The sequence below is a fragment of the Dermacentor albipictus genome, chromosome 9 (genome assembly GCF_038994185.2).
Source record: "Dermacentor albipictus isolate Rhodes 1998 colony chromosome 9, USDA_Dalb.pri_finalv2, whole genome shotgun sequence".
Lineage (NCBI taxonomy): Eukaryota > Metazoa > Arthropoda > Arachnida > Ixodida > Ixodidae > Dermacentor > Dermacentor albipictus.
The window spans coordinates 54,716,540-54,744,305 of NC_091829.1; the positions used below are offsets into that span (position 1 = coordinate 54,716,540).

The window sequence follows — 27,766 nt, forward strand, 5'->3', positions numbered from 1 at the left end:
AGAATTTCGAACGATGGCGAAATCTTACCTGATATTGACTGTGCTAAATTGTTTAACAATGCATTTTCATCTGTGTTCACTACCGAACCACACGTGCCTCTTCCTGTTTTCACTGTTGCTGCCATGGCTCCAATGCCGGATATTATTTTTTCGCCAGATGGAATATCCTCACTAATTGATAATCTTAAATTATCTTCATCAGCTGGTGTTGACGATATCACGTCAAAGCTTTTAAAAAACACGAAGCGCATCTCTGTCATGTATTTAACCCTGCTGTTTTCCCAACCACTATCATCAGGCACGCTTCCTAACGAGTGGAAAAAGAGCAAGGTCGTTCCAGTCTACAAATCAGGTAACCGTAATTCACCCTTAAATTATCGTCCAATATCCATAACTAGTATCCCTTGCAAAATAATGGAACACGTCATATACTCACACGTAATGAATTTCCTAGACAGTAATAACTTTTTTCATCCGTCGCAACATGGCTTCCGTAAAGGGCTGTCATGTGACACTCAATTAGCTACATTTCTTCATGACCTACACTCAAATCTCGATACTAACACTGTGACCGATATAATTTTTCTTGACTTTGCAAAGGCGTTTGATAAAGTAGCTCATCAACGCTTATTATTAAAACTTTCTCGCTTGAACTTCCACTCCAATGTCCTCGCATGGATAAAAGAATTTCTTAGTAACCGATCACAGTCCGTCAGTGTTAACAATACTACCTCAGAATTTCTTCCCGTAACATCAGGCGTACCCCAAGGTTCAGTCTTAGGTCCCCTCCTGTTCCTAATATACATTAACGATCTTCCATTGCATGTTTCCTCTCAGATTCGTATGTTTGCTGATGATTGCGTTGTCTATCGAACTATTACTAATAGTAATGACTGCATTTATCTTCAATATGACCTGAACAACATTACAGCCTGGTGTGATCAATGGTTAATGGTACTTAACAATAATAAATGTAAATCTATGTCAATTTCCCGCAGCCGTAATCGGCATGACTTTATCTACACAATTAATGACACCCCAATCGACACTGTAAACTCTATTAAGTACCTAGGCATAACGATCACGCATGATTTAAACTGGTGCTCTCATATAACTAACATCATATCATCTGCTAACAAAACCTTGGGATTTCTGAAACGCAATCTCCGCAACGCTCCTCAACAAGTAAAACTACTAGCATATAAAACACTGGTTAGGCCTAAACTCGAATACGCATCACCCATATGGCATCCTCACCAGATTTACCTCAGCAACGCATTAGAATCCATACAGAGTCGCGCCGTAAGATACATTCACTCGACATACTCATATGATATCAGCGTATCACCATTAAAAGTAGAGTCTGGTTTGGACACATTAGCGCACCGTCGCCGTATCGCGAGCTTATCATTATTCCATAAATTCTTCACAAGCTCGCTTCGCCACGCACCTTACATTGTACCACCTTCACGCATATCGCTGCGCACAGGCCACCCACTAAATGTTGCTCGCCCTAGCGCGCGCACTGTCACCTGCTCGTCATCATTTTTTCATCGCACAGCTAAAGACTGGAACGGCCTTCCCCACCACGTCGCTGCCATCACCACCTCATCTGCCTTCGTGGATGAAGTAACGAGTATTCTGTCTTCAAAATAGGATAGTGGGCAACCTCCTGTATTTTTGTACCACCCACCCCTTATGTAATACCCCGCAAGGGGTCTTTAAGGTAATAAAATGAAATGAAATGAAATGAAAAGGGGTCTTTCTAACTTTTCTTTAAATGAGCCAGAGTTTTACACAGAGTAAGCATAAAGCGTTGAAACGAAAGGGTGATCTTCGTGGTACCACGCTTAAAGATAAAATTAAAAAAATAAGCAGAAGGTGACTAAAGAAGTACATGGGGCATAGAAATGCCATGCGCCGGCTGCTATACCGACCTCGTATATGCCGAACAGGCCCTTCATGACGACCTCCAGGGGAAAGTACTGCCGCAACTTCTCCTGGTCCACCTTGTAGTGGCGCTCCTCCACCAAATTCTTGTAGAAGGCTACGTCCCAGGCGTGCAGCTCGCCATCGAAGGGGATCCCATGTCGCTTGCACTGGCGAGAAAAGGGGGAGGGCAGAAGGAAAGAGGAGGAGAACTCGGGACGTGTTTAAACTAATTGCTTAAACTGAGTCGTCATATTCACGGAACACATCACTACTGCTACTGTGACAACGCTTTTTTTTGCTACATAGTATCGTGCAGAAGCTAATGTCATTAGTGTAATGTGCTGGTTCCACTCCACTCTACCGCAAACACAACTGCGAAAGAGCGGGCTATGGAAGTGCTAGCTTAGAAGGAGGTGGCCGTCAGCCTGGACAGTGGCCATGATGGGCCACACCCTTCCCTTGCCTGCTGCCATGGTTCCACAACATGGCAAACAAATGGCAATGGGAATGCACCCACACTGGTCGCTTACAGCAGCGAGTAAACTCAAACTTTACACGAACAAGTGTACCACCAGTCACGTTCATGACACTATGTGGCAGCCAACGAATGACAGTAGCGACATGACATTTATGACTTTAACATAAATAAATGAAATAAAATTTGAACAAGACACCACGTGTAGCATGCTAATTTACTATAATATACTTCCTTTAACAAGCAAGTTTTGGTTTGGTAGATACATCGCAATGTTGTACTACAGTGGCTCGCTCAGTTCTTGCAATTGCTACGGCTGCCACAATGCAAGCTCAGCGACAAAAACTGTGCGTACTTGTTCTTGGTCATCGTTTTTTTTAAACATTATCATAATTAGCCTTATCACTACAGAATGTTAGAAAACTCTCCTGTGTGTCATGACATCATGGTGATATCGATGACATCAGGTCTGGCATTTTGAGACTAACTTTACCATAACACTAGGACATTTTCTGCTTCCCAACCTTCGAGTCATCCTTTTATGTGTGAGCAGAGCGTAGTGAAGACTGTACACGAACAACGTACTCCTTTAAATGCAAAATGCGACCACATGCTGGTAACAATAAACCTTCGCTTGTGACAAAGACGTAACTCTCGTGCAGTTTGCAAACGACCCACCTCCTCTTCCTTCAGTTCAAGCAGCACCTTCTTCTCCTTTGCCCACAGGGGCTGCAGCTTGTCAGCCAGTTCGGTGAGGAAGCGCCGCACGTTGGCAGACGAGCGCGCCATCAGCAACTCTGTGATGTAGTCAGAGTGCGTCGGGTAGCCCAGAAGCTGTGCTTTCTGCAATGACACATGGAAGAAGTCAAGGATGGTGAGGATAAAACGCTGTCTTGCCTTGCCAGCTATGTCGAGGGTCAACTGGGGATTTGCACAGACAGCAAAAACAGCGATTTCGCTTGCTCCCTTGGAATTATAACCAAATAATTACTGACTGGCGTCCGCATTTCTTGGGTTATGTAACTTGACAACTGACACAGGAAAGACGGATTAAGGGCCGTTATCAACTGAACTTTCATTTTAGAGATTCGTACATTTGCTGTACCGTGCGCATAATGACATATGGGTATATTGGCATACGCATATATTGACAATATAATGGAATGACAACCAAATCATGACAATCCAAAACGGTCATCTCGGTTGAGTACAATGTGATGGAACTCACTGACACACTGTACCCTACTTACCATGAAATATGCCTTCAATAGCTCAGACTACAACATTCTTGCTTCTGGTTAAATAAAGGTTCACTTTAGAATAGCGCTTGCCCTATCTATTTTTCTCTATGCCAGTTGTCATGATGACACGTTCATCATGACATAAACATCCATGTGATACACCGACTAGCCCAACAAGACTCTCTCCTGCAGCTATATGGTGGGTTATGGCTACGACTAGCTACAGCTATGGCTGGAAACTTCTGAATCCCTACATTTAGCAAGGTCAGCCCAGTAAGAAGCTCCTCCAGGCCATGAATATATCAATGTCACTTGCAAGAAATAACATTACGGTCTGATGACATTTACGAGATGTTATGATGGGGCATTATACATCAAGTAAGCACAGCATTCAGAATCACAGGAAGCTTCATTTGCATATAAAAAAAATTAACCTTCACTTTATCTTCTAATATTCAACTTTGCACCACAGAATTATTGAAATAGCGCTTTGAAGGAACATTTTAGAAGTTTATATTGATTTAGTGTTGCTCCTTAGTGGCTCTTTAATATTGTGGGAACCACAAAAGAGGCTGATAAGAGTTCAGCTCACCCAAGTGGATCCGCGCTCGGGCCCTGGGGCGGTGAGTCGCACACAACGGCCGGGCGCCACAGGGGGACGGCGTGCGGCGGTCTCAGCGGCGGATTTGAGATGCGGCCTTTCGCAAGCTCTTCCACTGTGAGACCAAGATGCGTCGGGGGAATAGCGCTTCCCCCGAGCGGCGGAGAGGAGTCTCCCCGGTTCCAAGAAAGGGAAAGGAGCGAACGGGGTGCCTTGGCGGCAGCGTCGCGGCCAGGCGCGAAGAGCAGCGGAGGTGCCCTCTCCCCCGCTACCCTCCGCGAGCGAGCATGTGATTATCGCGTGATAACCGCGTGGCCGCTCCGGAGATATCGGGATGCGCGTGCGATCCCCACATCATGCATGTAAATGTAAGTACTCAATCAACATAGATATTGCATTCCACTCCCGTCAGGATGCGTCAGGACACTTAATCCAAACAATCTGCCCAAGCTGTGAAATTTAAAATGAGTAAAAGTTCCACTGACACAACTGTGGGAGGGGGGCGGGGTTGTAGGCACGCATTACTTTAAGGCTTGCCTCGAACAGACGCCTTTTGTGGAATGCACATGCATTTTATTAAGGATGCTTTAGCTCTAGATGCCAGCAGCAGCACCAGCAAACTTGGAACAGCCGAGACTAAAAAACAGCCAGTTGTTTTTTATATCACAGCGACTCGGCGACATTGCTGTTGCTGATTTCGCCTGCTTCTGGAACAAGGCTGTATGAACTTGCTTGAAGCAAGTGCCATCCCTCTTGCACCCTTTCACCAACAGAAAACTTCCAATAGTATGGTTCAGAGACTGATGAGTGAAGCTTTTCACGAACAGCATTTCTGGTAAGTCTTGACACAACATTCACAAAATTGTAAATGACCCTGAATACGTAAAGCTTATGGAAAATTAGGGAGACTTCAAAGGTACGCATCTCTTGTGGCTTATTATCAACAAACGCAGGTTGCAGGGGGAAAAGATTGAATGCATTGGAAGCAAGGCGTATTGAGCAAAGGCCCCCGAACCAAAAAAACATATCCAGCACCCTCTACAGCAGAAGCAAAAAAAAAAAAATTCGCTTTAAAGGCTAACTGCAAAGAAATTTACCTGTGGCTAAATGGCCGATAAATAAGTACTACGTGTGATTGAAGCAATCTTGGCAAAAACTGCAGTAACTCTTTAATTGTCTCATTACCAGCCAGTAAATAGCACCTAAGCAGATGACGTTTCGCTAAACATGCATCCAGCACGTTACCCTCAAGATTCTCGGCGCACCGCAGGCACTGCCTGACCTCGGAGGTCATGCCGAGGAACTGTGCTGTTTCTCAATGTTCTGGGTTCTTCATAATTTCCGATGAGCAGTAATGACAACATTTTATTGCTAGCTTTCTTGCTATGCGTCCCAATAGCGTTTGTAACTAATGTTCTAACTTACTGTATTTTTGTTTGTTTGCTGTAACCAGTCCTCTTTGTAATGCCTTTGGCTCTGAGAGCATATTAAGCTAATAAATATTACAAATGTCAATGTTTCTATGGATAATTTGCCCCATCTACACTATTTGAAATTAGGCTTCTTACATGGTCCGAAATTTCATTGCAATGAGCCTTTAAAGTGCGTCAAGGTTAAGTAGAACAGTTACTGGATGTTACGGTAAAACAAAAAAGAACTACAGCTGTAATTACATACCTTGTGTCTCAGAAAAATGGCCTTCTCAAGTAGCAGTACGTTATCAGGTACACACCTGGAAACACAATTAACACAAGTGTACGTGTTGGGCATTATCTTCTTTTTCAACACGATTAATCCCATGAGCACGTGTCAACTCAATGACTGTCCAACTTCACAAGGTAGAGGGTAAAGGTATGGTCACCAAGTTACAAGTTTTCTCCACAGTTATTCATGAGCTAAGATTATGTGACTATCAACTTTCATAATCTGCACAATCAAGGGCACTGGAGTTAAATGCTATCCTCGCGAAACTCCTCGTGGAAGGTACTGCCAAAGAGAATTCTTTAAATATGTCTACTGGAGCCCCGTACTGGCTGAAGGCTTGATGCAACATAATGGGAATCAGCGAACGACCGTAATACCCCAGTCACATGAGCATGACAAAGGTCCTTTGAAGTTAAGGAGCATTGAGCTTTGAAAGGCACATTAGTTCAAGGGATATGTGTTGGTGCTACATGGTCTCCACATGGTCTCCGTTAAAGCTTTTAACAGGAACCGCAACGTATCCTTAGCATTGCCATCGCTTCGAAAGTAATAAAAAAATATGGCCCAAATGTATCTTATAATAAATTTGTCATATTGTTTTCAGCAATATTTATTTTTCCTAATACATAGAGACACCAATACGAAATGCACGCGTAGTAAAGGCATTACTTTACCAAATACAGATGTATTTATTGTAATCATGGCCACCATGTGTACCGCTTCGTACACCGCATGTTGGCGTCAATTATTCGTTGTTGCCCTTGCTTCAGCTACTTTGTTTCATTCCTTATGGCTAGGCAGCGGTAGGTACGCGAACGCGGTTAAATAAAGAATTACAAAACTAAAGTGACGAGGGAAGAAGACATGCAGAATAAAGCCGAGGAGACTGGGATGTGGGAATCGCACATGGAACCCGTGTTGTGTCGATGTTGCAGCTGACAACAGGCCGTGCCGGCGCTGCTGTACTGGCGCGTTCATGATGGAGATTGTGGGTGTGCCGAAAGTGTTTAGTACTTTAGTAATAGTATTCAGTACTTATAAGCTTGTTCTCAAGAGGTAAAAATTTCATATTTTTTTCGTTTTTTTTTTTTTTGCTGCTAGGCTCGAGAGTATTCCCTTGAGGTTTCAAAGGGCGAACGCGCACTCCTTTGACTCAAGGCTCCCTTCCAGTAGGGCTCCTTTGCTGTGCCTGTGTGACATTGCGCATTCTCCCTTGAAGTAAAGGATCTTTGGTTCAAAGGACTTTGAAAGTGACCGTGTGACTGGGGTATAACTGTTCCAGCCAATGGGTACTCTCTATGTATAACAGTGCTCAGCTTCCTCACTTTCTGGGCTGAGATAATGTTTGTTTGTTTGTTTGTTTGTTTATTGACAAAACAACGCTCAAGAGCGGTTTGTCTTGGTGCCATGGCAAAAGGCAGCACTAAAAGCCACCTGACTAGGCCTTTGACACCAGACATCACGCGCAGTAGACAACATGAGCACAACATGCTTCAAAACACACTGCAAAATATCATAAATATGCAAATTAAAATGCACGTACAGAGTATCAAACATGATAAAGCAATATAAGGAAGAATAACAGAATTAGTCATCGAGACATTCATCAACATGACACATAACTATTAAGGCCAAGGGACTACAATTGGATTGAAGAGAACAAAACAAATGTGCGCCAAATTTACAACTGTTGGTTGAAATACATTTTAGTTAGTTTTCTGAAAGCAAGCGAAGAGGGAAAACTCTCCACTGTACCTAAAAATGATGGATAACAATTCAGAAGGTTCTGAATTTGCCATTTTAGATATTGCATACTGTATCTAGTTCTCGTTGTAATCTTTATGAAGTTTTTGTTTCTGAAATAATATGGTGTCCTCATATTTGTATATATATGGAAGAACAGCTCACGATTTGCTTTTAATTTGAGAAAAATCTATTCCAACAAACGCAGTTTATACAACATTTCCATATGAAGTATCCAGTTCTCAGCAAAGTATGGGGATGTATGATCACGACTAGATATATTTTGAATGAATCGTATACTTTTCTTCTGCATTATGTATAGTCGTTCCAAATTATACTTTGATGTAACCCCCCAAACTAGTAGACAATATTGTACACGGGAATGTACTGTACTAAAATAACGTTGTTGTCTTAATCTTATTGGTAACAACGTCCGAAATCTATTTAGCATTCAAATTGATTTAGCAATGATACCTTTTATAAAATTCACGTGACTTGTCCATAGAAGATTTTCAGGAAATAGTACCCCTAAAAACTTGTATTCTGAACTGCCTATGTTATCACCACAATTGGCCTGCTGCGAGTGGTGGGTGATAAGAAAGTCATAAAATAGGTCAAACGGAATCGTCTACCATATCGGCCCTGTGTGCAGGGCTGATATCCAATCGAAGGCGCTACCCATTTCAGCACAATCCAGGACAAGTGTCGAGGTAAAGCAAGTTATCATGTTGCGTACACATAGACCAAGCCCACACAGAGATGGAAAGATACCGAGGCAGACACTCACGCACCTGGATTCGTAAGCAAAGTTGACTTTCTTGCGAGTCGCTGGGTCAACAGCCATCTTCATGATGGGCAACACATGTGGGTGCTTCAGCGTCACCTTGCGTTTGCCAGACTCAGCCTAGGAGGAAGGAACCACGCAACCACAGCACAACATGCCATTACACACGGTCGAAACTACGCCTTGATTCCACAAAGCCATGCAACTCAAGGTATCTCCCAAAGACATCATGAGCATGGCACCTCTCCATTTGTAGGGTAGCAAACTGGACAAACTTGAATTAACCTCCCTGCCTTTCCTACCTCTGTTCTCTTTCTATCCTTTTGTGAATCGGCCTTCTGCATTCCCATGCTAAGATCTCTGGCATGCTATTTATTCCTACACCTTGTACTTCGTTCACATGGCTCCTTTTCAATGGATATACACTTACAAGGTTCTCAAACTTTATAAAACTACCTTAAGTATTGCTACTACATACTGCCACCACCTCCAGTACCTCCCAAGGCATTACTGTTACCGAAGCTATCTCTACTTCGAATACTATTGCTCTTACTATCCTTTCCAATACGTCGAAAAGCATAAAAACTACAACTGCCCCCTGCTACTGCTACTACTACTACCGCTGTTATGACTAGCTCCAGGATTTCCTAACCCATCAGTGCTACAAATGAACTATGACTACTACTACTACTGTTATTATTTTAACGCACCATCTCGAGGCTCTTGATAAAGTCCTCGGGTGTGCCCCGCAGCTCCTCTTCGGTGAACTCAAGCACAGTGTTCTCCTCATTGCAATTCTTGCTGTACTTGACTTCGAGTTCACTTATCTCATTCTTGAGCTGCTTCACCTGCTCCTGCACTTCTGCCGCCAGGTGGAGACCTGCAACATCCAAGCAGTGCCTTGTGACCCCCTTCCAACCTTCTCTACTGTGGTTTTACTGATATCTATGACGATGGACAGCCCAGCTAACCTAAACTAAGCTAAAATGAACTAGTAGGCGATCGGCGATAGCTTGTTCAAGGCGGCTTTATTGCTAACCTGCTCCATTGTGGCTACGTGCACCTTTGTGCGGCTTTTTTATTCCCACGAAAACTTGTCTGAAAGTTGATTGGTCAGTGCAACTCGGTATAAAACTAAAGCATGTTCGCAGCCAGTTACTATCAGAGGCACCCTAGCCAGTGTCATTTTCATCTCAAGATGGCGTCCATGGATGGCAACAAGTTCTTGGCGTATAGCATGACGACAACGATGCAAACACTTTCAATCTGGTTACGAAAGCACATTCAAACAATAGGTTATCTTAAGAGTTCATGTGCTGGCAACAAGACTCATCACGAGTTCTTGGCCTTCCCGAGAATTGCATGAGTTGCAAGACAAACTACAGTTGAACCTTGCAATAACGAGATTGGCGGGGTACACGAAAAATTTCACTTTCGTGAGAACTTCCTTGTTGGGAAAAGAAACAGCACAGATAGGTAATGCATAGCAGAACAAAACTCTACTGTCAAAATTTCGTTAGCCTACTTTGCAAGCTTTGCTCGAGGATGTGGAAACGCATTGCTGACAGTACAAAGTGCGTCGCATGTGTCGACCAGCAGTCGCAGCACTGCCGTAGCGCAGTATTCTCGGTCAAATCCTTTCGGAGATGCGATCACTTTTGTGAGATTTTGTGCAACTCGGTACTGTATGCAGAGCAACAGCACATGCAGCAGCATTTCCCCAGTGCACGGTGTTGCGCGTAGGTGCCAAAGCATCCGCTGCCGAGCTCAAAAGTGATCGTATCTCGTGTACACCCGAAGGCAAACGATCAAGATAACGGCCTTTTAGTGCGAATCTACGGCCGGCGCGACATCCGCACGCACTGCCTGTCGGGTGGCACCAAAACCAGCGTTCTTGAAGCAAGGGATGCATATTCCCGGACGATCGCTCAATCATGGCCCGATGCGTGACACTCCATATGCTGCGACCGCCATCTCAAGCACCATAAACAATTCCATGTCGGTGAGGCGTGGATTTCCGTGTTTTTGCAGCATTTTTCTCACTGAGGTGCACATTATGCAATGCACTGCTGCGATCAGCGATTGTTCTTCGAAACCCACATTCAGTTTGCATTCAGTTTCGCGTCACGCGATTGGCCTAGGCCTCACCGAATAATCAGCAGCAGGGAATGTAAACTGAACACGCGTTTCGAACCACGATCTACGACCTCGCCTATAGTAGGCGTGCAAAAACTGCCATCACATGTTGGTAGCAACATGTGTGCCACTTCAAATGGGCAATCAACAAACAAGATGACGGCCAAGACGTCTTTCCAGCGCACTGACCGCTTCCGGCGCCTGGTTGTTCTTGTGAAGAAAAATGGCGGCGCCCACACAAGTGTAATGTGGTGGTATTTTACGCAATTTTAGTGCAAAACAATCGCATTTGAGCACATTTTTGAGCCTGCTAGCCTTACAGTGAGTAGGTAATATGTGGAGTTGCATTCCGGTAAATTTCGCTGATGCAAGATTGCAGTACTGCGACATTTCGGTGCCGAGAGGTTCGAAATGCATTGAATCCTATGGGCGTTCACTGGGGATACGAAAATGTTTCGCTGTCGTGAGAATTTCATTGTTGCAGGATTTCATTATTGCGGGTTTCGACTATAGCGAAGTGGTAAGTCTAAGTGTGTACTGCGTGTATGACACAGTACGTATTCCTTAATTACACACACGTGCACCTGCCTTCTCCTATCACATTACGAGCACCGATATGACTTATAAGTGTACTGGCAGGCCTTCAGGGATATTTCAGACATGCCTGTGGTGATTTGAGCCCTTGGAGGCAGTAAAAGGCATGCATTCGTTTTTTTTTTTCGGACTGCCCGATTTTTTTGATGTTTTCGTGGCCCCTAGGGAGTTCGAAAAATCGGGCATTGACTTATATCCTTCTCCCTCAGTGTAGGGTAGTGAACCAGATGTTTTTCTCGTTAACATCATTCCCATGACAAACTGAACTGTGAGTTGGACTTGCGACATACACATCAAGGAAAGGAACCATAAGCGACCCGTCCCAACAGTGCTTGCTCACCCGGTCCACGTGAAGCGATGCCCGATACAACTGAAGTTAAATCGCTGTTGGGACTTTCTGCTAGAAATAGCAAAATACAAACAGCAACACGCCTTAGGCTGGCAACAACCAGCTTAAATTCTTCAATCTAGGTTGCTTGTTGAATCAGAATGACAGCAACAAAAATGTGCAGCTTACACTGTCAGCTGTACGGCTGCAAGTAAGAAAGAGCGTTCATGCGGTCATTTGTGCTTTTGGGAGTAGAAACATAGTTGGTCTGGTTCGCCTTCACACCAATGCTAGCCATCAAGTGACCCAATGTACTGTATTTACTTGTGCAAGGCCAACACTTTTTCTCAGATTTTTTTTACAGGGTGCAGGCTTTACAAGAGGAAATGCTTATGGGTAGTCACCAAAGCTTTGAATTGCACTTAACAGATATGAACATTTTTATTCGGTCATCTTTATATCTTCCACTGCCTGAGGCTGCCTGATTGGCACCTTCCCAGAACTGGTTGTCCTCTATGCCATCTCATAATGTTAGAAATTCTCCTCACCTTGAAGCTTTTAACAATGGTCTCCAACAAAACAGCACACCACATGTTCAACATTCACGTGCACACTTTTTTGCAGCAATGCCCTGTTCATGCACTCGAAAGCACAATGCAGCTAAACAATGTGTTGCAGTACGGCCGTTACTGCTAAACTCCTTCCTTACTGCAAGAAATGTGCTCACTGTCGGTGCAACATTTTACTTTGTTACGTTTCGCCTACGACGCGCGGTAAAGCCGGCGCGAATGCAACGTACGCCGGAGCTTCGTTCAAAGCGGCGGACATTTTGGCCCGTTCGGAGCGGCCGCGACGCATCCCCGCCGAGCGCGTCCCGGCATGTTCAGTGCCACGTGTCTTTGTGTGTGTGTGTGTGTGTGTGTGCCCACGCTTGTCAAAGCGCGGCAGCCGGGGAGAGGAGCTCCCCAAGTGTGAAGCGAGGAGGTCTGACCGGCGCCGGCCCGGCTGATGCGTCACTACACTCGTCTCTACATGTCTCAGTCCGTCCGTGCCTCGCTGTCACATGGTGTCATCTCGTGACCTTCCTTCTTGCCCGCGACGCCAAGAGTATAAAAGCAGCTGCTCCCGGACGCCAAAAGAGAGGCTCCGATTTCTTCTGTTGAGTAACGTGCTCTCCCGTCTCTCTACTTCGGTCGACCTGACCGCCCGCTCTTTGCGATGCTAGAATAAACAAGTTGTTCTGTTAGCAGTCGACTCCTGCTTTGACAGGACCTTCGGATGCTTCCAGTGGTGCCCCAGGCCGCCAGGCCAACGCTACCCTTGGGGCTTGCGACCCATTTGCAACAACGGGCGCCAGCGGTCCGATTATATAACGGGTGTCAGCACTGAGGTTCCAACAGCTGGTGGCAGCGCTGAGATTCCAACAGTCGGTGCCATCGGTGAGGTTTCAATAGCTGGTTGCCAGCGGTGAGATCGCGACAACGGAGGCCAGCAGCGAAGATATGCGGTTGACTGTATGCTGAGCAGCACAACGACCATTCGGGAGCAGTGCAACGAGCCCTGTGTGATGACTGGTTGCCTGCAGCGGAACGACTGCGCTGAATTCTTGGCTGCGAGGTTTGGTGAGTGCGGGACTTTCTTCTTCTGAGTTTTGCCAGGCTTTTGTTAGTGTCAGAAACAGAGCTGGTAATTGTGGTTGTCGTTGCTGCCGGGTTAGTTTGCGGCAAGACAATAGTAGGCAGTAGAGAAAGCAGCATTCAGAGCAGCCATGGATTTGAAGTCGTTGCGCAAACCAAAATTGTTGGAGCTTGCAAGAGAGTTGGGTCTGGATGTCTCAGACAAACTCAGAAAACCAGAACTGCTAAGGGCTATTCTTGAGTTAGGAGCTGAGGATGACGAGCTGTCGGAATGCCTTGAGACCATTGAGGAGAGGGAGACGGCAAAAAGACATGAGCTTGAACGAAAAGAACGAAAAGAGAAAGATGAGCTTGAACGAAAAGAACGAAAAGAGAAAGAAAAAGAAGAGCGCGATCACGCTTTGGAAATGAAGCGTCTCGAGGTAGAGATCAGGTAGAAGTCAGGCACACGGTGCAGGAGAACGAGTATTGTTTAAAATGACTGACCTGATGCGGCCGTTTAAGCTTGGAGAGGACATTGGTTTGTTCCTGGTTAACTTTGAGCGAACGTGCGAGAAGCAGGGGTTCTCTCGGGAAGCGTGGCCACAGCACTTGCTCACTTTGTTACCCGGCGAGGCGGCCGACGTAGTCGCTCGCTTGGATAGAGAGGAGGCAGAGGATTTCGACAAAGTGAAATCGAGTCTGCTAAAAAAGTACAGGCTGTCAGCGGAGGCGTTCCGTCGGAAGTTTCGAGAAAATGAGAAAGGCAAAAGTGAGTCATATACAGAGTTTGCCTACAGGCTAATGTCAAACATGCAGGAGTGGCTCAAAGAAGAGAAAGCGTTTGGTGACCACGAGAAAGTTCTGCAGTGTTTCGGGCTAGAACAGTTTTATAGTCGGTTATCTGAGAACGTGCGGTACTGGGTCTTGGATAGGCCAGACGTTAGTACGGTGGCTAGAGCCGCTGAGCTAGCCGAAGAGTTTGTGACGCGTCGGGCTCGCGGAGCTAAGGACGGTCAAAAAGGTGAATTTGGCTCTAAGTTTGAGAGGCCAAAGTTCACGCCCATGAGAGCAAAGGGGGACACACGTAGTGCGGATGCGAGTGAAAGCAGTCCGACGGAACGTAAGGAGACGGCGGCAGCCGAAGCCGAACGCAGAAAGCGGTTCGAGACGAGGCAAGTGCGCGTGTGTTATACGTGCCAGAAGCCGGGTCACTTTTCGGCGCAGTGTCCGGAAACAAAAACACAAGTAGTGTTTTTGTCATTATGCAGCACTGACGAGAACATGAAGCTTCTCGAGCCTTACATGCGAGACCTCCTCGTGAACGGGAAAGAGTGCCGAGTGCTTCGCGATTCCGCAGCTACGATGGATGTAGTTCACCCCTCTTACGTAGAACCCGATATGTTCACGGGCGAGTGCGCATGGATCAAGCAAGCCGTGGAAGCTCACAGCGTGTGTCTGCCCGTAGCAAAGGTGCTTATTGAAGGACCTTTCGGAGCACTTGAGACGGAGGCGGCAGTGTCATCTATGCTGCCCCCCAGTACCCGTACCTATTTTCGAACAGGTCCGATCACCTCCTGCGCGAAAAGGGGCTTTTGTTTGGTGAGGCTAGCGTTCAGGCCTTAACCAGATCGAAGGTTCGGGAGCTCGCTGCAAAGGCGGTAGTTGCGGGGCCGACGTTGTCGAACGATGAGAAAGGGTCAGAGGCGCAGCAAGCTGATATTCAGAGCACGCCCGAACTGAATCAAATTGAGCCTGTAGCGTTAAAGGCACCAGATACTGGAGAGGAAATTCCCGATGCGGGAAAGTTAGAAGAGCTATCTGCAGATTTGCTCATCACGCCTACGTCAGACGGACTTAATAGGTTGCTAAAAGTCAGCCGGTCGGCTTTGATAGCCGAGCAAAAGAAGGATGGCAGCCTAGAAAACATACGCTGCATTGTCAAGGAAGGTATTGCCAAGAAAAATGCTCGCTTTGTGGAAAGAGGTGGGGTCCTGTACCGGAAGTATCTAGACCGCAGGGGAGTGGAGTTCGATCAGCTGATCGTGCCTCAATGCTATCGTCAGGATCTGTTGCGCTTGTCGCATGGGGGTTCGTGGTCCGGACACCTAGGAGTTAAGAAAACGAAGGACCGTCTCTTGCAAGAGTACTATTGGCCAGGGTGTTTTCGGGACGCAGACCACTTTGTGAAGACATGTGACACCTGTCAGCGGGTGGGCAAACCAGGGGACAAATCGAGGGCGCCGTTGAAGTTGGTACCTATCATTACGGAGCCTTTTAGACGGCTCGTTATTGATACAGTGGGACCTCTGCCGGTAACAGCCACGGGGTACAGACACATTTTGACTGTGATCTGCCCAGCGACAAAGTTTCCTGAAGCAGTGCCGCTTAAAGAACTCAGCTCGGTTGAGATAGTCAATGCACTACTGTCCATATTTGCGCGAGTTGGTTTTCCTGCGGAAATCCAGTCAGATCAGGGCACAGTGTTTACTAGCGCTTTGACGACAGCCTTTCTCGAAAGGTGCGGGGTAAAGCTGTTACACAGCTCAGTGTGCCACCCACAGTCGAATTCTGTTGAGAAGCTCCACTCGGTCATGAAGCGCGTGTTGAGAGCATTGTGGTTTGAACAACAAACTGACTGGGAGCTGTTTCTGCCTGGGGTGATGTTTGCATTGAGGAGCGCGCCGCATGCGGCTACGGGGTTTTCGCCAGCTGAGCTAGTGTACGGTCACTCGCTGCGATCTCCGCTTCGCATGCTTCGAGACGGATCACTGCCCTCTCCAATGGCTGCAGACTATCTCTTTCACAAATGGCCGCCTCCTGCGCTGGAGCCTCGCTTTGCAACAACATTCTTTTGAGGTGCGTTACAAAAAGGGGAGTCTCAACGGTAACGCCGATGGCCTAAGTCGAAGCCTCTAACGTGGGAATCAGCCTCAAAATTGTTTGTTATTGATGTTTTTCTTCCTGAGGCAGGATTTTTAACATATTGCTTTTGTGTAGTGTTTCAAAGTGATGATGTGCTTTCTAGTGCAATTTTCCGATTTGTGAACGCGTTCTGAGTGCTGCTATAGACTACTGTTAGGAACTAGGCAGTAGTATAAAAGGGGAAAGAGCCTGGCATGGCTTAGTGAGGGTTGTGCCGTGCTTGCTGACTGAGCGGCTGAGTTTCGGCGCAGTTCTAACGCTTGCTGGGAAAGAGAACAAAAATGGCAACTCTCCTGAAGTCACTTTGCAGTGTCCTGTGTGAACCTGAACGTGAGAACGAGGCCTTCTCGGTGCGCTGCGCTCAAGAAACGCCGAGGGACGACCGACTTTGGTTATGAGCATCATCGAGCGACATCCCTCCGGACAGCGGATGCAGTCCCCTGACCATCGGGATCTCCCTCCCCCGGCGGGGCGGTCTGTTACGTTTCGCCTACGACGCGCGGTAAAGCCGGCGCGAATGCAACGTACGCGTGAGCTTCGTTCAAAGCGGCGGACATTTTGGCCCGTTCGGAGCGGCCGCGACGCATCCCCGCCGAGCGCGTCCCGGCATGTTCAGTGCCACGTGTCTTTGTGTGTGCGTGTGTGTGTGTGTGCCCACGCTTGTCAAAGCGCGGCAGCCGGGGAGAGGAGCTCCCCAAGTGTGAAGCGAGGAGGTCTGACCGGCGCCGGCCCGGCTGATGCGTCACTACACTCGTCTCTACATGTCTCAGTCCGTCCATGCCTCGCTGTCACGTGGTGTCATCTCGTGACCTTCCTTCTTGCCCGCGACGCCAAGAGTATAAAAGCAGCTGCTCCCGGACGCCAAAAGAGAGGCTCCGATTTCTTCTGTTGAGTAACGTGCTCTCCCGTCTCTCTACTTCGGTCGACCTGACCGCCCGCTCTTTGCGATGCTAGAATAAACAAGTTGTTCTGTTAGCAGTCGACTCCTGCTTTGCCAGGACCTTCGAATGCTTCCAGTGGTGCCCCAGGCCGCCAGGCCAACGCTACCCTTGGGGCTTGCGACCCATTTGCAACAACGGGCGCCAGCGGTCCGATTGCAATAACGGGTGTCAGCACTGAGGTTCCAACAGCTGGTGGCAGCGCTGTGATTCCAACAGCCGGTGCCATCGGTGAGGTTTCAATAACTTGAAGACACGGTAGTCACAACATATACCGCGAGACATAATATTATAGCCTGACCACTGGTGTTTCGAATGGGTGTAAAGCTGTAATAATTACCCAGACCACTTTTGAGAATTTGCTAGGCATAATTTGGTGGAAGATTGCTAGGCATAACGTTAAGAGACAAAGAGAGCAGGTGGGTCAGTGAGCAAACGGGTATCGGCAATATTCTAATTGACATCAAGAGAAAAAAAATGGAGCTGGGCAGGTCATGTAATGCACCGGTTAGATAACCGTTGGACCATTAAGGTTACAGAATGGATACCAAAAGAGGGCAAACACAGTCGAGGATGGCAGAAGACTAGGTGGAGCGATAAAATTAGGAAATTTGCAGGCGCTAGTTGGAATCGGTTGGTGCAGGACAGGGGTAATTGGAGATCACAGGGAGAGGTTTTCGCCCTGCAGTGGACATAAAACAGGCTGGTGATGATGATGAGTATAAGTACCGTATTTACTCACATAATGATCGCACTTTCTTGTGCAAAAGATTAACGGAAATTCCGGGGTGCAATGATTACACGGGTTAAATTTCCCGCGAGAAGAAAAAACTCTTTTATCCCGAGTTTGCTGCGGGATGACAAAAGGTCAACAAATAGGCGGCTGCCGCTGTGTGTAGTGCGGGACACTAAAACAAAAATGGCGGCCCGCCGAGCAAGCCGAACGCACCGAACTTGATTTTTTTTTCTTCTCGCGAGTACATTACGTGCATTGAAACAGTTTCTTCCATATCAGTAATGAATAATATTGTTAATATCGGCAAGTTTGCGGCAATAACCTAGCCATGTCCACTTTGAGGGGACAAAAACAGATGGGCGCGCCTAGCTGCCAGTGACATAGAAACACATGGCCGGCCTGCTGCGGAAACTGCGGCATCTGTCTTCACTACTATCCTAATACGGCACTTTTCTGCTAAGGGTGGGCGAATATCCTAGGTGTGTTACAAGTGACGGCGTATGCATAGGGTACACTTCTAACGTATCAATGTAAACGTGGCTACTATCGTTTCCGCTCGCGATTTGTTGCGTGCCCACAAGTGCAGATAAGAATCGAAAGGCGCCTTTTTTGTTGTTGTTGACCACAATCACTATAAGCCTACACGTAATAAAGGCAAGTTTGGTTGTACCTCTTTTTGTCATGGAGGTGCGGAAAGTGATGAAGGTAATGAAATGGGGCATCTACTTAAGAATGTTTGATGTATGCAGACCACTTAGTTTGTCTTGAAGAGCCGTTCGTGTAGCATTCGACAGATGGTAAGCGCGATCATTATTAACTAGACTTGGCACACGGCACATCGCTGCGGCAAGTTCGGGGTGCCATCATTATGCGAGTGCAATCATTAGGCGAGCAAATACGGTACTGACAGTAAAAAAAAAATCTGAAATATACAAAATATGCACATGGCTCCTAGTTCTCGGCCTTTATAGGTCAGACCATGCAAAAATATTAGTCGAACACAATCATCAAAATAATACACTCATGAGCATCTACCGTTGTTTGAGACCTTGTTAAAACAGCCTGGATGTTGTATCGAAAAATTTGACAACCTGAGACAAGCTTCTGTGTCTTCACTGCTGCTATCATTAAAAAGTTGAGCTGCAGAGTTGACTAAAGCACAAACTTTGCATTGTCTTATTGAGGAAGGGCTAGGAGTACTGGAGTCTAGTTTCAACAATACTTCCAGTTGAAGTTCTATTTTTTCCGGACTCCCATATCAGGAGAAGCCGCTAGGGGGCCACGGAGTGCGGACGCGCGTCGCACCGGCTCCGCAAATTTTCTATGCTTTTCGGCGAATTATCTACAACTATCCTGTTCACGGTATTCCCAGCTGCTTCCGAAAGTTCTACGGACTCTCTAGATACCAGATTTCGGCAGGTGAGCCCGTTTTCCGGCCACTTTTCGAAGATTTTCCGCGTCGCCACGTCGGCACGACAGCCAGGCTGGTAGACAAGGCACGGTAGGCCTAAGCGTCAGCGGAGCCCCGATCCGCTGCGTCGGCTTCCGAGATGGAAGTCGTGCAAGTCGACGGGGAGGAAATATCGCCGACGGAGCTCGGAGAACAGCAGGGATGGTGCGAGATCAAGCGTAACACCAAGAAGGCGGCGGGAGACGCCGACCCTGCGACGAACCAGCAAGCCGCGACAGCGTCTTCCAAGAAGGCGGCGTCTATAAAGCAAGCGACGCACTACGTGCGGAAGATCACCATGGCGAGCCGAATGCCCAACCTACCCACGGACGACTACAAGATCATCGTGCGGCCCCGGGACGGCATCAACGTGTCGAAGTACCAGAAGGACCGCGTCCATTGCTGCATACGCAACGCAGCAGGCGTGGGACGCGAGGCAGCTGAGGAGGACAGCGTTTGTCTCAATGAGCGCCAAAACGTGATAGTGGTGAGCACTCCGTCAGAAGATCGCGCTAGACGATACGGCAGCATTTGCAAGCTGCGCATTGGCGACCGCGAGTTCGAAGCAAGCGCCTACAGAGCGGCTCCGGAGAACACATCCAAAGGTGTTATCAGGGGCATATCGCTAGACGAAAAGCCGGCGGACGTCGTGAGAAGTCTCGTGAACCAGCGAAACCCGAACGTCCTGCATGCCAAGCGCATGGGGAACACGAGCAACGTGGTCATCCTCTTTGACGGCTACTACGTGCCCCGTTACGTGAACTACGGCGGGATGTTGATGAGGTGCTCTCTCTACAAGAAACAAATCGACATGTGCTACGAGTGCGGTCGTCTGGGACACAGGACCGACGTGTGCCCCAACCCGAACGACAAAAAGTGCCGCGGGTGCGGATGCAGCAACCCACCCGACGACCATCGGTGCGAGCCGGTGTGCCAACTGTGTGGGAAGGGTCACCTTACCGGGGACCGCAAGTGCAAAGCCAGGTACAAGACGCCGTACCTAGTCAAGCGACGACAATGGGAACGCAGAATGCGCGAGGAGGCTGAGGCCGCTTACGCCAGCAGCAGCACCTACGACTGCAGAGAGGAGAGCTACCGACAACGCCCCACACAGAGACGAGCTAGCGCCGACAGCCGCTCGGCCTCGAGGGAGAGCCGTGCACGTAGCCGCACTCGCTCCCGCACTCGTTCTCGAGCCCGCTCTCGCACCAGCTCCCGCCCCCGCTCGGTGAGGCCTCGCAGCAGGTCGACGGCCCGTGCCAGCCATGCAGCTGCAGCGGAAGATGGACGAGGATCCAACCCCCCACAGGTGAGCTGGGCGGCGGTCGCCTCCGGAGGCGCACCTCGTGCGCCGCTATCGCGAACCGAGACTGCCATTAATAGAAACCCCGGAGCAACTAGAAGCAGCAGTAGCGCTCAGAGTAGCAACTACGGAACAGAAAGCGTGTTACAGAAGCGACTGGATCAGTTAGAAGCCGTCATCAAAACACTACAGCAGGAAAATGCTAGGCTAAAGAACGAAATTACCACGTTAAAAGGGGCCCCAGCAACCCCCTCTCCTCCTCCTCTGACCAAACCAGTCGCCGCAGACGCAGCTGCTCGAACGGTCGAGAGCGCGGAGGAAGTCATGGAGGCGCAGGACGCACAACCCGCTCCTACTAAACGCAAGGCGCTAGACCCGCAACAGACCGAGACCACATTGCAAACGCGCGAGCAGAAACTCCGCGAGCGAGTCGACAGACTCGAAGACAAAGTAGACGCGATGATGACGCAACAAGCGCATCAAACAACGCAACTGAACCGCGCAATCGCTCAGCAAACCGCGCAAACCGAACAGCTGAGCAGTGCAATAGCACAACTCACTCAAATGGTTGCGACGCTCCAATCGCGCATAGACAATATTGAAATGCGGCTCCCGGGCGCAGCGGGTCGCCCGGTACGGACGACTGGGAAACCGTACCTTAGGCCGATACCGGACGAAGAGGTGCAGGATCAGCCGGACGGCAAATAATAATGCGGACAGTCACGATGGCTCAACACACCACACAAACACAACGCCCACGACCGCGTAACACACAGAACACGTTCACAATCTGGCAGTGGAACTGCAGGGGGTACAGGAGGAAACGGGGGCATCTTCAACAATTCCTACGCAACCGGGAACGGCCTGACGTAATCCTATTACAAGAAACCAATGACGCGGTCAAGCTGGCCGGTTACAAAGCGATCGATGAGGCCGTGACCGCGGGAGCACCGCCGGCCGCTGCAACGCTAGTGAGACGCAACCTCACCGTGGCGCAACGCGAACTCAAGAACGTTAGAATACCGCACGTGCTGATTGAGCTTATTCCGACGAAAGGGCGTGGTCTGTTTGTATTGAACGTGTACAGTAGACCTAAAGGCAAACACCGCTTTAGCACGTTACTGCGAAAGGCGTGCGAGGCAGCCGGCGACAGGCCCTTAATCATCGCGGGTGATTTCAACGCGCCTCACGTGGCGTGGGGGTACAAATACGAAACGCCGAAGGGTAAGCGCCTGTGGGAAGACGCGCAGAATGAGGGGCTGGAGCTCGTTACGGACCCTTCCGCGCCCACACGCAAGGGCAACAGCGTATGTGCGGACACTTCGCCCGACCTTACGTTTACGAAGAACGTCGCTGGCGCGCGGTGGCATAACACCCAGGAGGACTTGGGTAGCGATCATTCGGTGATCGAGATCCAGGTCGATGTGGGACCGCACTACCATCACCACGGTCATCGGGACGGCACCAAGGGCAACCACTATCGGCTGGTAGAATGGGACGCGTTTCGCAAAGCCCGGAAGGAGCATAATCGCGGCAGCGATGCTATCGACGACATCGCGAGCTGGACCGCGACGCTCAGGAGGGATGTCGAAGCGGCAACGCGGGAAGTACCGCAGGAAGCACACCTAGAGGTGATAGATAGTAAACTCCTACACATGTGGGAAGCCAAGCGCAGCTTACAGGACAGGTGGAAGCGTCAGCGACACAATCGAACGCTACGCAGACGCATAGCACGGCTAAACAGAGACATAGAAGTCCACGCATTGCAGGTATGCAAAACGCAATGGGAGGAGACGTGCAACGGTATGGAAAATCAGCTAGGAATGGCCAAGACATGGCACCTCCTCCGGCACCTCTTGGATCCTGAGGAGACCAAATCAGCGCACGCTCATAAGATTAACAAGCTAGTACACGACTACGAAGGCACGTCCGCGGACTTTCTAGAAGCCGTGCGAACCCGTTACGTCAAGGCAACTAGCCCCGTCTCGCATCCGGCGTACGCGGGGAAGAGTAACGTGCAGCTAGATAAAGACTTTAGCGTAGCAGAGGTGAGGGCGGTACTGCACAAGCTCAACAGAAAATCGGCGTCGGGCCCGGACGGCGTAACCAATAAAACGCTCCGCAACTTGGACGACGAGTCGATAGAACGGCTGACGGATTACATTAACGTGTGCTGGAATGCCGGCGCGATACCGAGCTCGTGGAAAACGGCGCGCATAATTATGATCCCCAAACCGGGCAAACGGGTACAAATCGACAATCTTCGACCAATATCCCTGACGTCCTGCGTCGGCAAGGTCATGGAACACGCGGTTCTCACTCGCCTTACCAACTACCTCGAGGACCGAGACATGCTGCCGCACACGATGCTGGGGTTCCGTCGTGGCCTTTCTACGCAGGACGTCATGATTCAACTCAAACACCACATCGTAGACAATCCCACGCGATCCACAAAAGCAATACTCGGTCTTGACCTCAAAAAGGCGTTCGACAACGTAAAACACGCTGCGATACTTGAAAGCATACGAGCATTGGGACTGGGCGAGAGAACGTACGACTACGTACGGGACTTCCTTACGGGTCGCCATGCCCGCATAGTGATCGGCGGACTGGAATCGCAAGACATAGATATAGGTTGCACGGGCACACCGCAGGGCTCTGTCATCTCGCCCATGCTCTTTAACGTCGTGCTTCTCGGATTACCCCAGAAACTGGCAGAGATAGAAGGCCTCCACCACAGCTTGTACGCCGATGACATTACGCTCTGGGTTGCTGAGGGAAATGACGGCCACGTAGAGCAAACCTTACAGGCGGCCGTCGACGCGGTGCAGGAATATCTACGTGACACGGGCCTCGAATGCTCCGCGACCAAATCGGAGCTGCTGCTTTACAGACCCACGCGCAGGGGTCGCAAACCCAGGAGCTCCGATTCCGCAGCCGAGCACGCCGACAGAGAAATTAGAGTAGTCACATCTGACGGCACCATCATCCCGCATGTTCACAAAATTAGGGTACTGGGCTTGCACCTGTCGGCCAACGGCCACAACGGCGAAACCGTACGCAGACTAGAGCGTGCGGTCAATGAAACTATCCGGTTACTGATACGCATCACGAACAGACATAGCGGAATGAAAGAAAGCAATACGATCCGCCTGGTACAAGCGTTCGTAACCAGTCACATAAAGTACGTCGCCTCCTACCTCAAGTGGCAGGTGGCCGAACGAACTAAACTAGACCGCCTCATCCGCAAGGCGTACAAACGTGCCATAGGATTGCCGATCAATACCAGCACGGATAAATTTCTCGAACTGGGTTTACACAATACCCTAGACGAGATAATAGAAGCGCACAACATCGCGCAGTACGAGCGTTTGTCAAAAAGCAGAACCGGACGACACATTCTCGAGACGCTGGGCATCAGCTACTACACACAGCAGGGCGAAAAGGTTGCGATACCCATACCGATTCGCGAGCGCATCGCCGTTTCGCCGTTGCCCAAGAACATGCACCCGACGCATCACGCCGGCCGGCGCAACAGGCGCGCGCGAGATTTACAAAAGAAATACGGCAGCAACAAAGAAACTGTCTACGTAGATGCGGCCCGTTACGAGCGGCAGCGTGGTTTCGCGGTTGCAGTCACGGACCATAGCGGAACTTGCGTCGCGAGCGCGACGATACGCACGGAAGAGACGGAGGCGGCCGAGGAAGCAGCGATAGCCCTCGCGGTGGCCACCACGGATGCCGAGGTGATAATCAGCGACTCGCAGGCAGCGATACGCAACTATGCTAGCGGCCGGATCTCCCGGGAAGCGGCCCACATTCTCCAAATTCAACAGGGCAATATTTGCCGCAAAAACGACCGTTTCCTCGTATGGACCCCCGCCCACACGGACCCTCCGCTCTCGGGAAACGAGACGGCCCACGCCACGGCTCGAGGACTTACATGCCGAGCCGCGGCGCCCGCCGGCAATCCCGACGTCTCGCCCACCGCGAGAGCGATGCAGGAGTGGACGTGGGGGGATCGCATGACCACTTTCAGAGACATCACGCAACACTACAGATTGAACAGATGTAAATACCCACCACCGCACGCCAACCTAAACAAGAAACAGGCGGTTGCCTGGAGGCAATTGCAGACACACACATATCCTAACCCGGTGATCCTTCACCTCTGCTACCCCGACATATATCCGTCCGACGCCTGTAAAGCGTGCGGAGCGAGAGCGACGCTGCAGCACATGCTGTGGGCATGCGCCGGTAGCCAGCAGCAGGAGTCTCCGACGAACGGGATAGAAATGGCAGTCTCGGACCGAGGGGCGCGTTGGGAGGCGGCCCTGCTCAGCCACGACCTCGCCGATCAACTGTGGGCCGTCCGGCACGCCGAGGAAGCCGCCCGGGTCCAAGGACTCGAGGCCGTCACCTAGGCTGGGGTGCTTATGGCCCCACCCCACCCAAATCGCCGGGCATTTTCAATAAAGTTTTTCATCATCATCATCCCATATCAGCCAAAAATTGGCGTATCTGACAAATAGTTAAATTTCAGTCATCCTTTCAGGCGGTGCATGGTGCTGCATATGGAAGAATTCCAACGGAAATTCTTAAGAACATGTAGAAATACTGTCAATCAGATTGATCAATTTCTAAAGGACTGGTAAGGAAAGCGTTAAGCACACTGGATCTGTTGCATGATTCTAGGATATGGCGACGATGACGATAACAATGCCATTGTCGGCAATACAGTAACTAGTGCCATCAAGTAGCGGTTTGAAAAATTAAACAGCGCTTGCGTACACATGATGCTTAATGAAATTTATTTTCCAAATATCCGTACTCTGAAGTGGCGATACGAGCCTTAGACGAGGGCAGGCCTTATGGTGGTAAATCTGCTACCTCTTCTATATTATGTGACCAATTCATCCACAATCATGTTGGTCACGCGATTCCAGCTTTAACCTCTTTGCCCTTCCTCTCTCTCAACCCTTCTTTAGAATAGGCAGTGACTTGTGACATAAGAGTATTGCAATTACTATTGCCCCTCTCGACATTACTCACCGTCCCTCTTGCGGAGTTTGATGAGCTTGTCAAGGAAGCGTTTCCTCTCGGGCGACAGGCAGCTTGTGTCTTTCTTTTCCAGCACAAGCAGCTTCTCAAAGATGTCAGTCCGCATGCTGATTAGGAGGTAAAGAACACGAGAACATGGAGGAAATGAGGAACGTGCTAAGGCTAGAAGCACGAGCTTACCCAATTACAGCGGGACGAATAAACTATCAGAAGAAGGAATAAATAAAGCTTCATGCACAAGCAATAGCAGCCGTCTTCTCGAGTGCTTCTGTTCAGGTGTAGGCCAAATTAAGAGACTCCTTCTACAGCACAAGCTGTGCAATGTTGGAGCTTTCAAAACTCATCTGCTTGGCCTCTTTATTCACAGTGGTGCCTTCTGCATGCAACTCCGAAACCTCATCTGCGCAGTGATGCAGGTTAATAGGAGGCATGCGAAACACTGGATGAGGGCTTTTCCACACTATCAGGTTTCTTTACACAAGATGGCTGACCTTCCGCTTACGGCACAGTTTAGCGGAGGGTAAACAAGCAAATAGGGAGGATGCGGTAAGGAAGGACAAGACTGTCGCTAGGACAGCGGCATCAGATTGTGTGCTGCTGGTTCATTTCCACTTCTAGGGCGACATCTATCATCTTCCATGGTTCAAAACTAGATGCGTGGGGAAGTGCAGTTGAAGAATTTCGCATACCCTCTACAAACCCAGGCACATACGGTGTATTTAGGAGCGCAGTTACACACTCCTTGCTTGTTTCTCATTATTTTTCTTTAATGACTTCGTCTGCTCGCACAATATATACTTGCAGTACTTACAAGCAGCTCAATTTGTAGAGAATATTCCCAGCTTTACATTTGCAAGTATTCCCCGTGTAATGGAAGGACTAGAACAGAAGAACTAGAAATAACAGAACTAGAAAAAATTGAAATTTTGTGTAATTTCTTTTTTAATTTGAACTTTACCCTTCACTGCAATGAGTTGTATGCAACACTGCAAACACATACTGAGGTAAAACACTGGAGTCTGCTACTGACTGACAACTCACTCGATCTCAATTTCAAACTCATTGAGCTTGGCAGAGACATCGGCACTGGCGTCACGAAGTTCCTTCCTGGCTGAGACATACATCGGCAAGTCGAGGTAGAGCCTCTCATTGGCAAATATGCGCTGGCCCTCGGCAATTTCCTGCACAGTCAGAAAAACAAGCTTACAGCACACAATGACACACAAAAAACAGAGTGCAATGATTGCACCATGAAAACATGATTAGCACCCGCCTCAGCGAATTAATGGTATGCACGCCAGGTCATTCAACATTTTCATGATTTCATGTGTGGCTGCATTTCGATGAGCACAAGATGGTTTAAGAATCTTAGGGCATGAAAACTAACCAGAAGCCTTCCAGACAGCATCTCTCATAGCCCAAGTGTAGCTTTGGGATGTTAACCCCCATGAATCAAACCCGGTTCCATGCGTCAAATTGATGCATGCTTTACAATTTGTCATCTGCTATAGATAAAACAAAGAACCTGATAAATGCATACGTATACAACTGTTTTGCTTTTCTACTCCTCATGCCCATTAATTAAATGTTATTTTTTGTATGAAGATCATACTTGAGCACAAAATCAAAACATGAAAAGCATTTCTAAAGATGAAAAAGTATTTTGTCATATCAAAACTGAAATTTGATTTTGTCAAGGATTGACCTGTTATGCCTAATGCGGATCTATGCTTCAGAGAAGTTGTGCCTGCTGTACCAAGACATAAGAAGCATGCTTCTGCAAGACTGATGTAAACTGTTTATAGCTGTTTATAACTGGCACAATGAATGTGCACCACGATTGATAAGAAGCATAAGAAATTCCGTTTTAATCTTTAGAGGGATTAGGAGTCCCCTCCATATTTGCAACATGCTAACAGTTCCGAGGTCCACGTACAACAACATAGAGTGGAAAAGGTAATTCTTGCATGCATTTGAATCTGGACCTTATAATCAAGCCATCAACATTAGAAATATGTACTACCACCGCAGCACCTTAGCATCAAGCCTTCAAATAACTTCAACATTAGAAATATGTACTATCGCAGTAATGGAATTTCCTAAAGGTTCAGTGGAACATGCAGGTGTTCTGTGCGGCTTTCAATAAACCAGTTTTACTGAAAATAACCTGCACATCACACAATAGGATTGGAAATTACT

At 48.5% G+C, this 27,766-nt stretch overlaps 1 protein-coding gene across 1 annotated transcript in view; it reads right to left on the bottom strand.

Moving 5' to 3' along the window:
• LOC139049911 (thimet oligopeptidase-like) overlaps positions 1–26,744 on the bottom strand; it is a 53,998-nt gene extending 27,254 nt beyond the window's left edge. Inside the window, exons 1-7 of the mRNA XM_070525785.1 lie at positions 26,609–26,744; positions 25,559–25,674; positions 9,191–9,360; positions 8,488–8,600; positions 5,927–5,981; positions 3,086–3,250; positions 1,938–2,099 (exon numbers count right to left, since the gene is read on the bottom strand). Of these exons, the coding sequence (XP_070381886.1) occupies positions 1,938–2,099; positions 3,086–3,250; positions 5,927–5,981; positions 8,488–8,600; positions 9,191–9,360; positions 25,559–25,674; positions 26,609–26,691 (864 nt within the window). The 5' untranslated portion in view covers positions 26,692–26,744. The remainder of the gene's footprint in view (positions 1–1,937; positions 2,100–3,085; positions 3,251–5,926; positions 5,982–8,487; positions 8,601–9,190; positions 9,361–25,558; positions 25,675–26,608) is intronic.
• Positions 26,745–27,766: the final 1,022 nt, after the last annotated feature.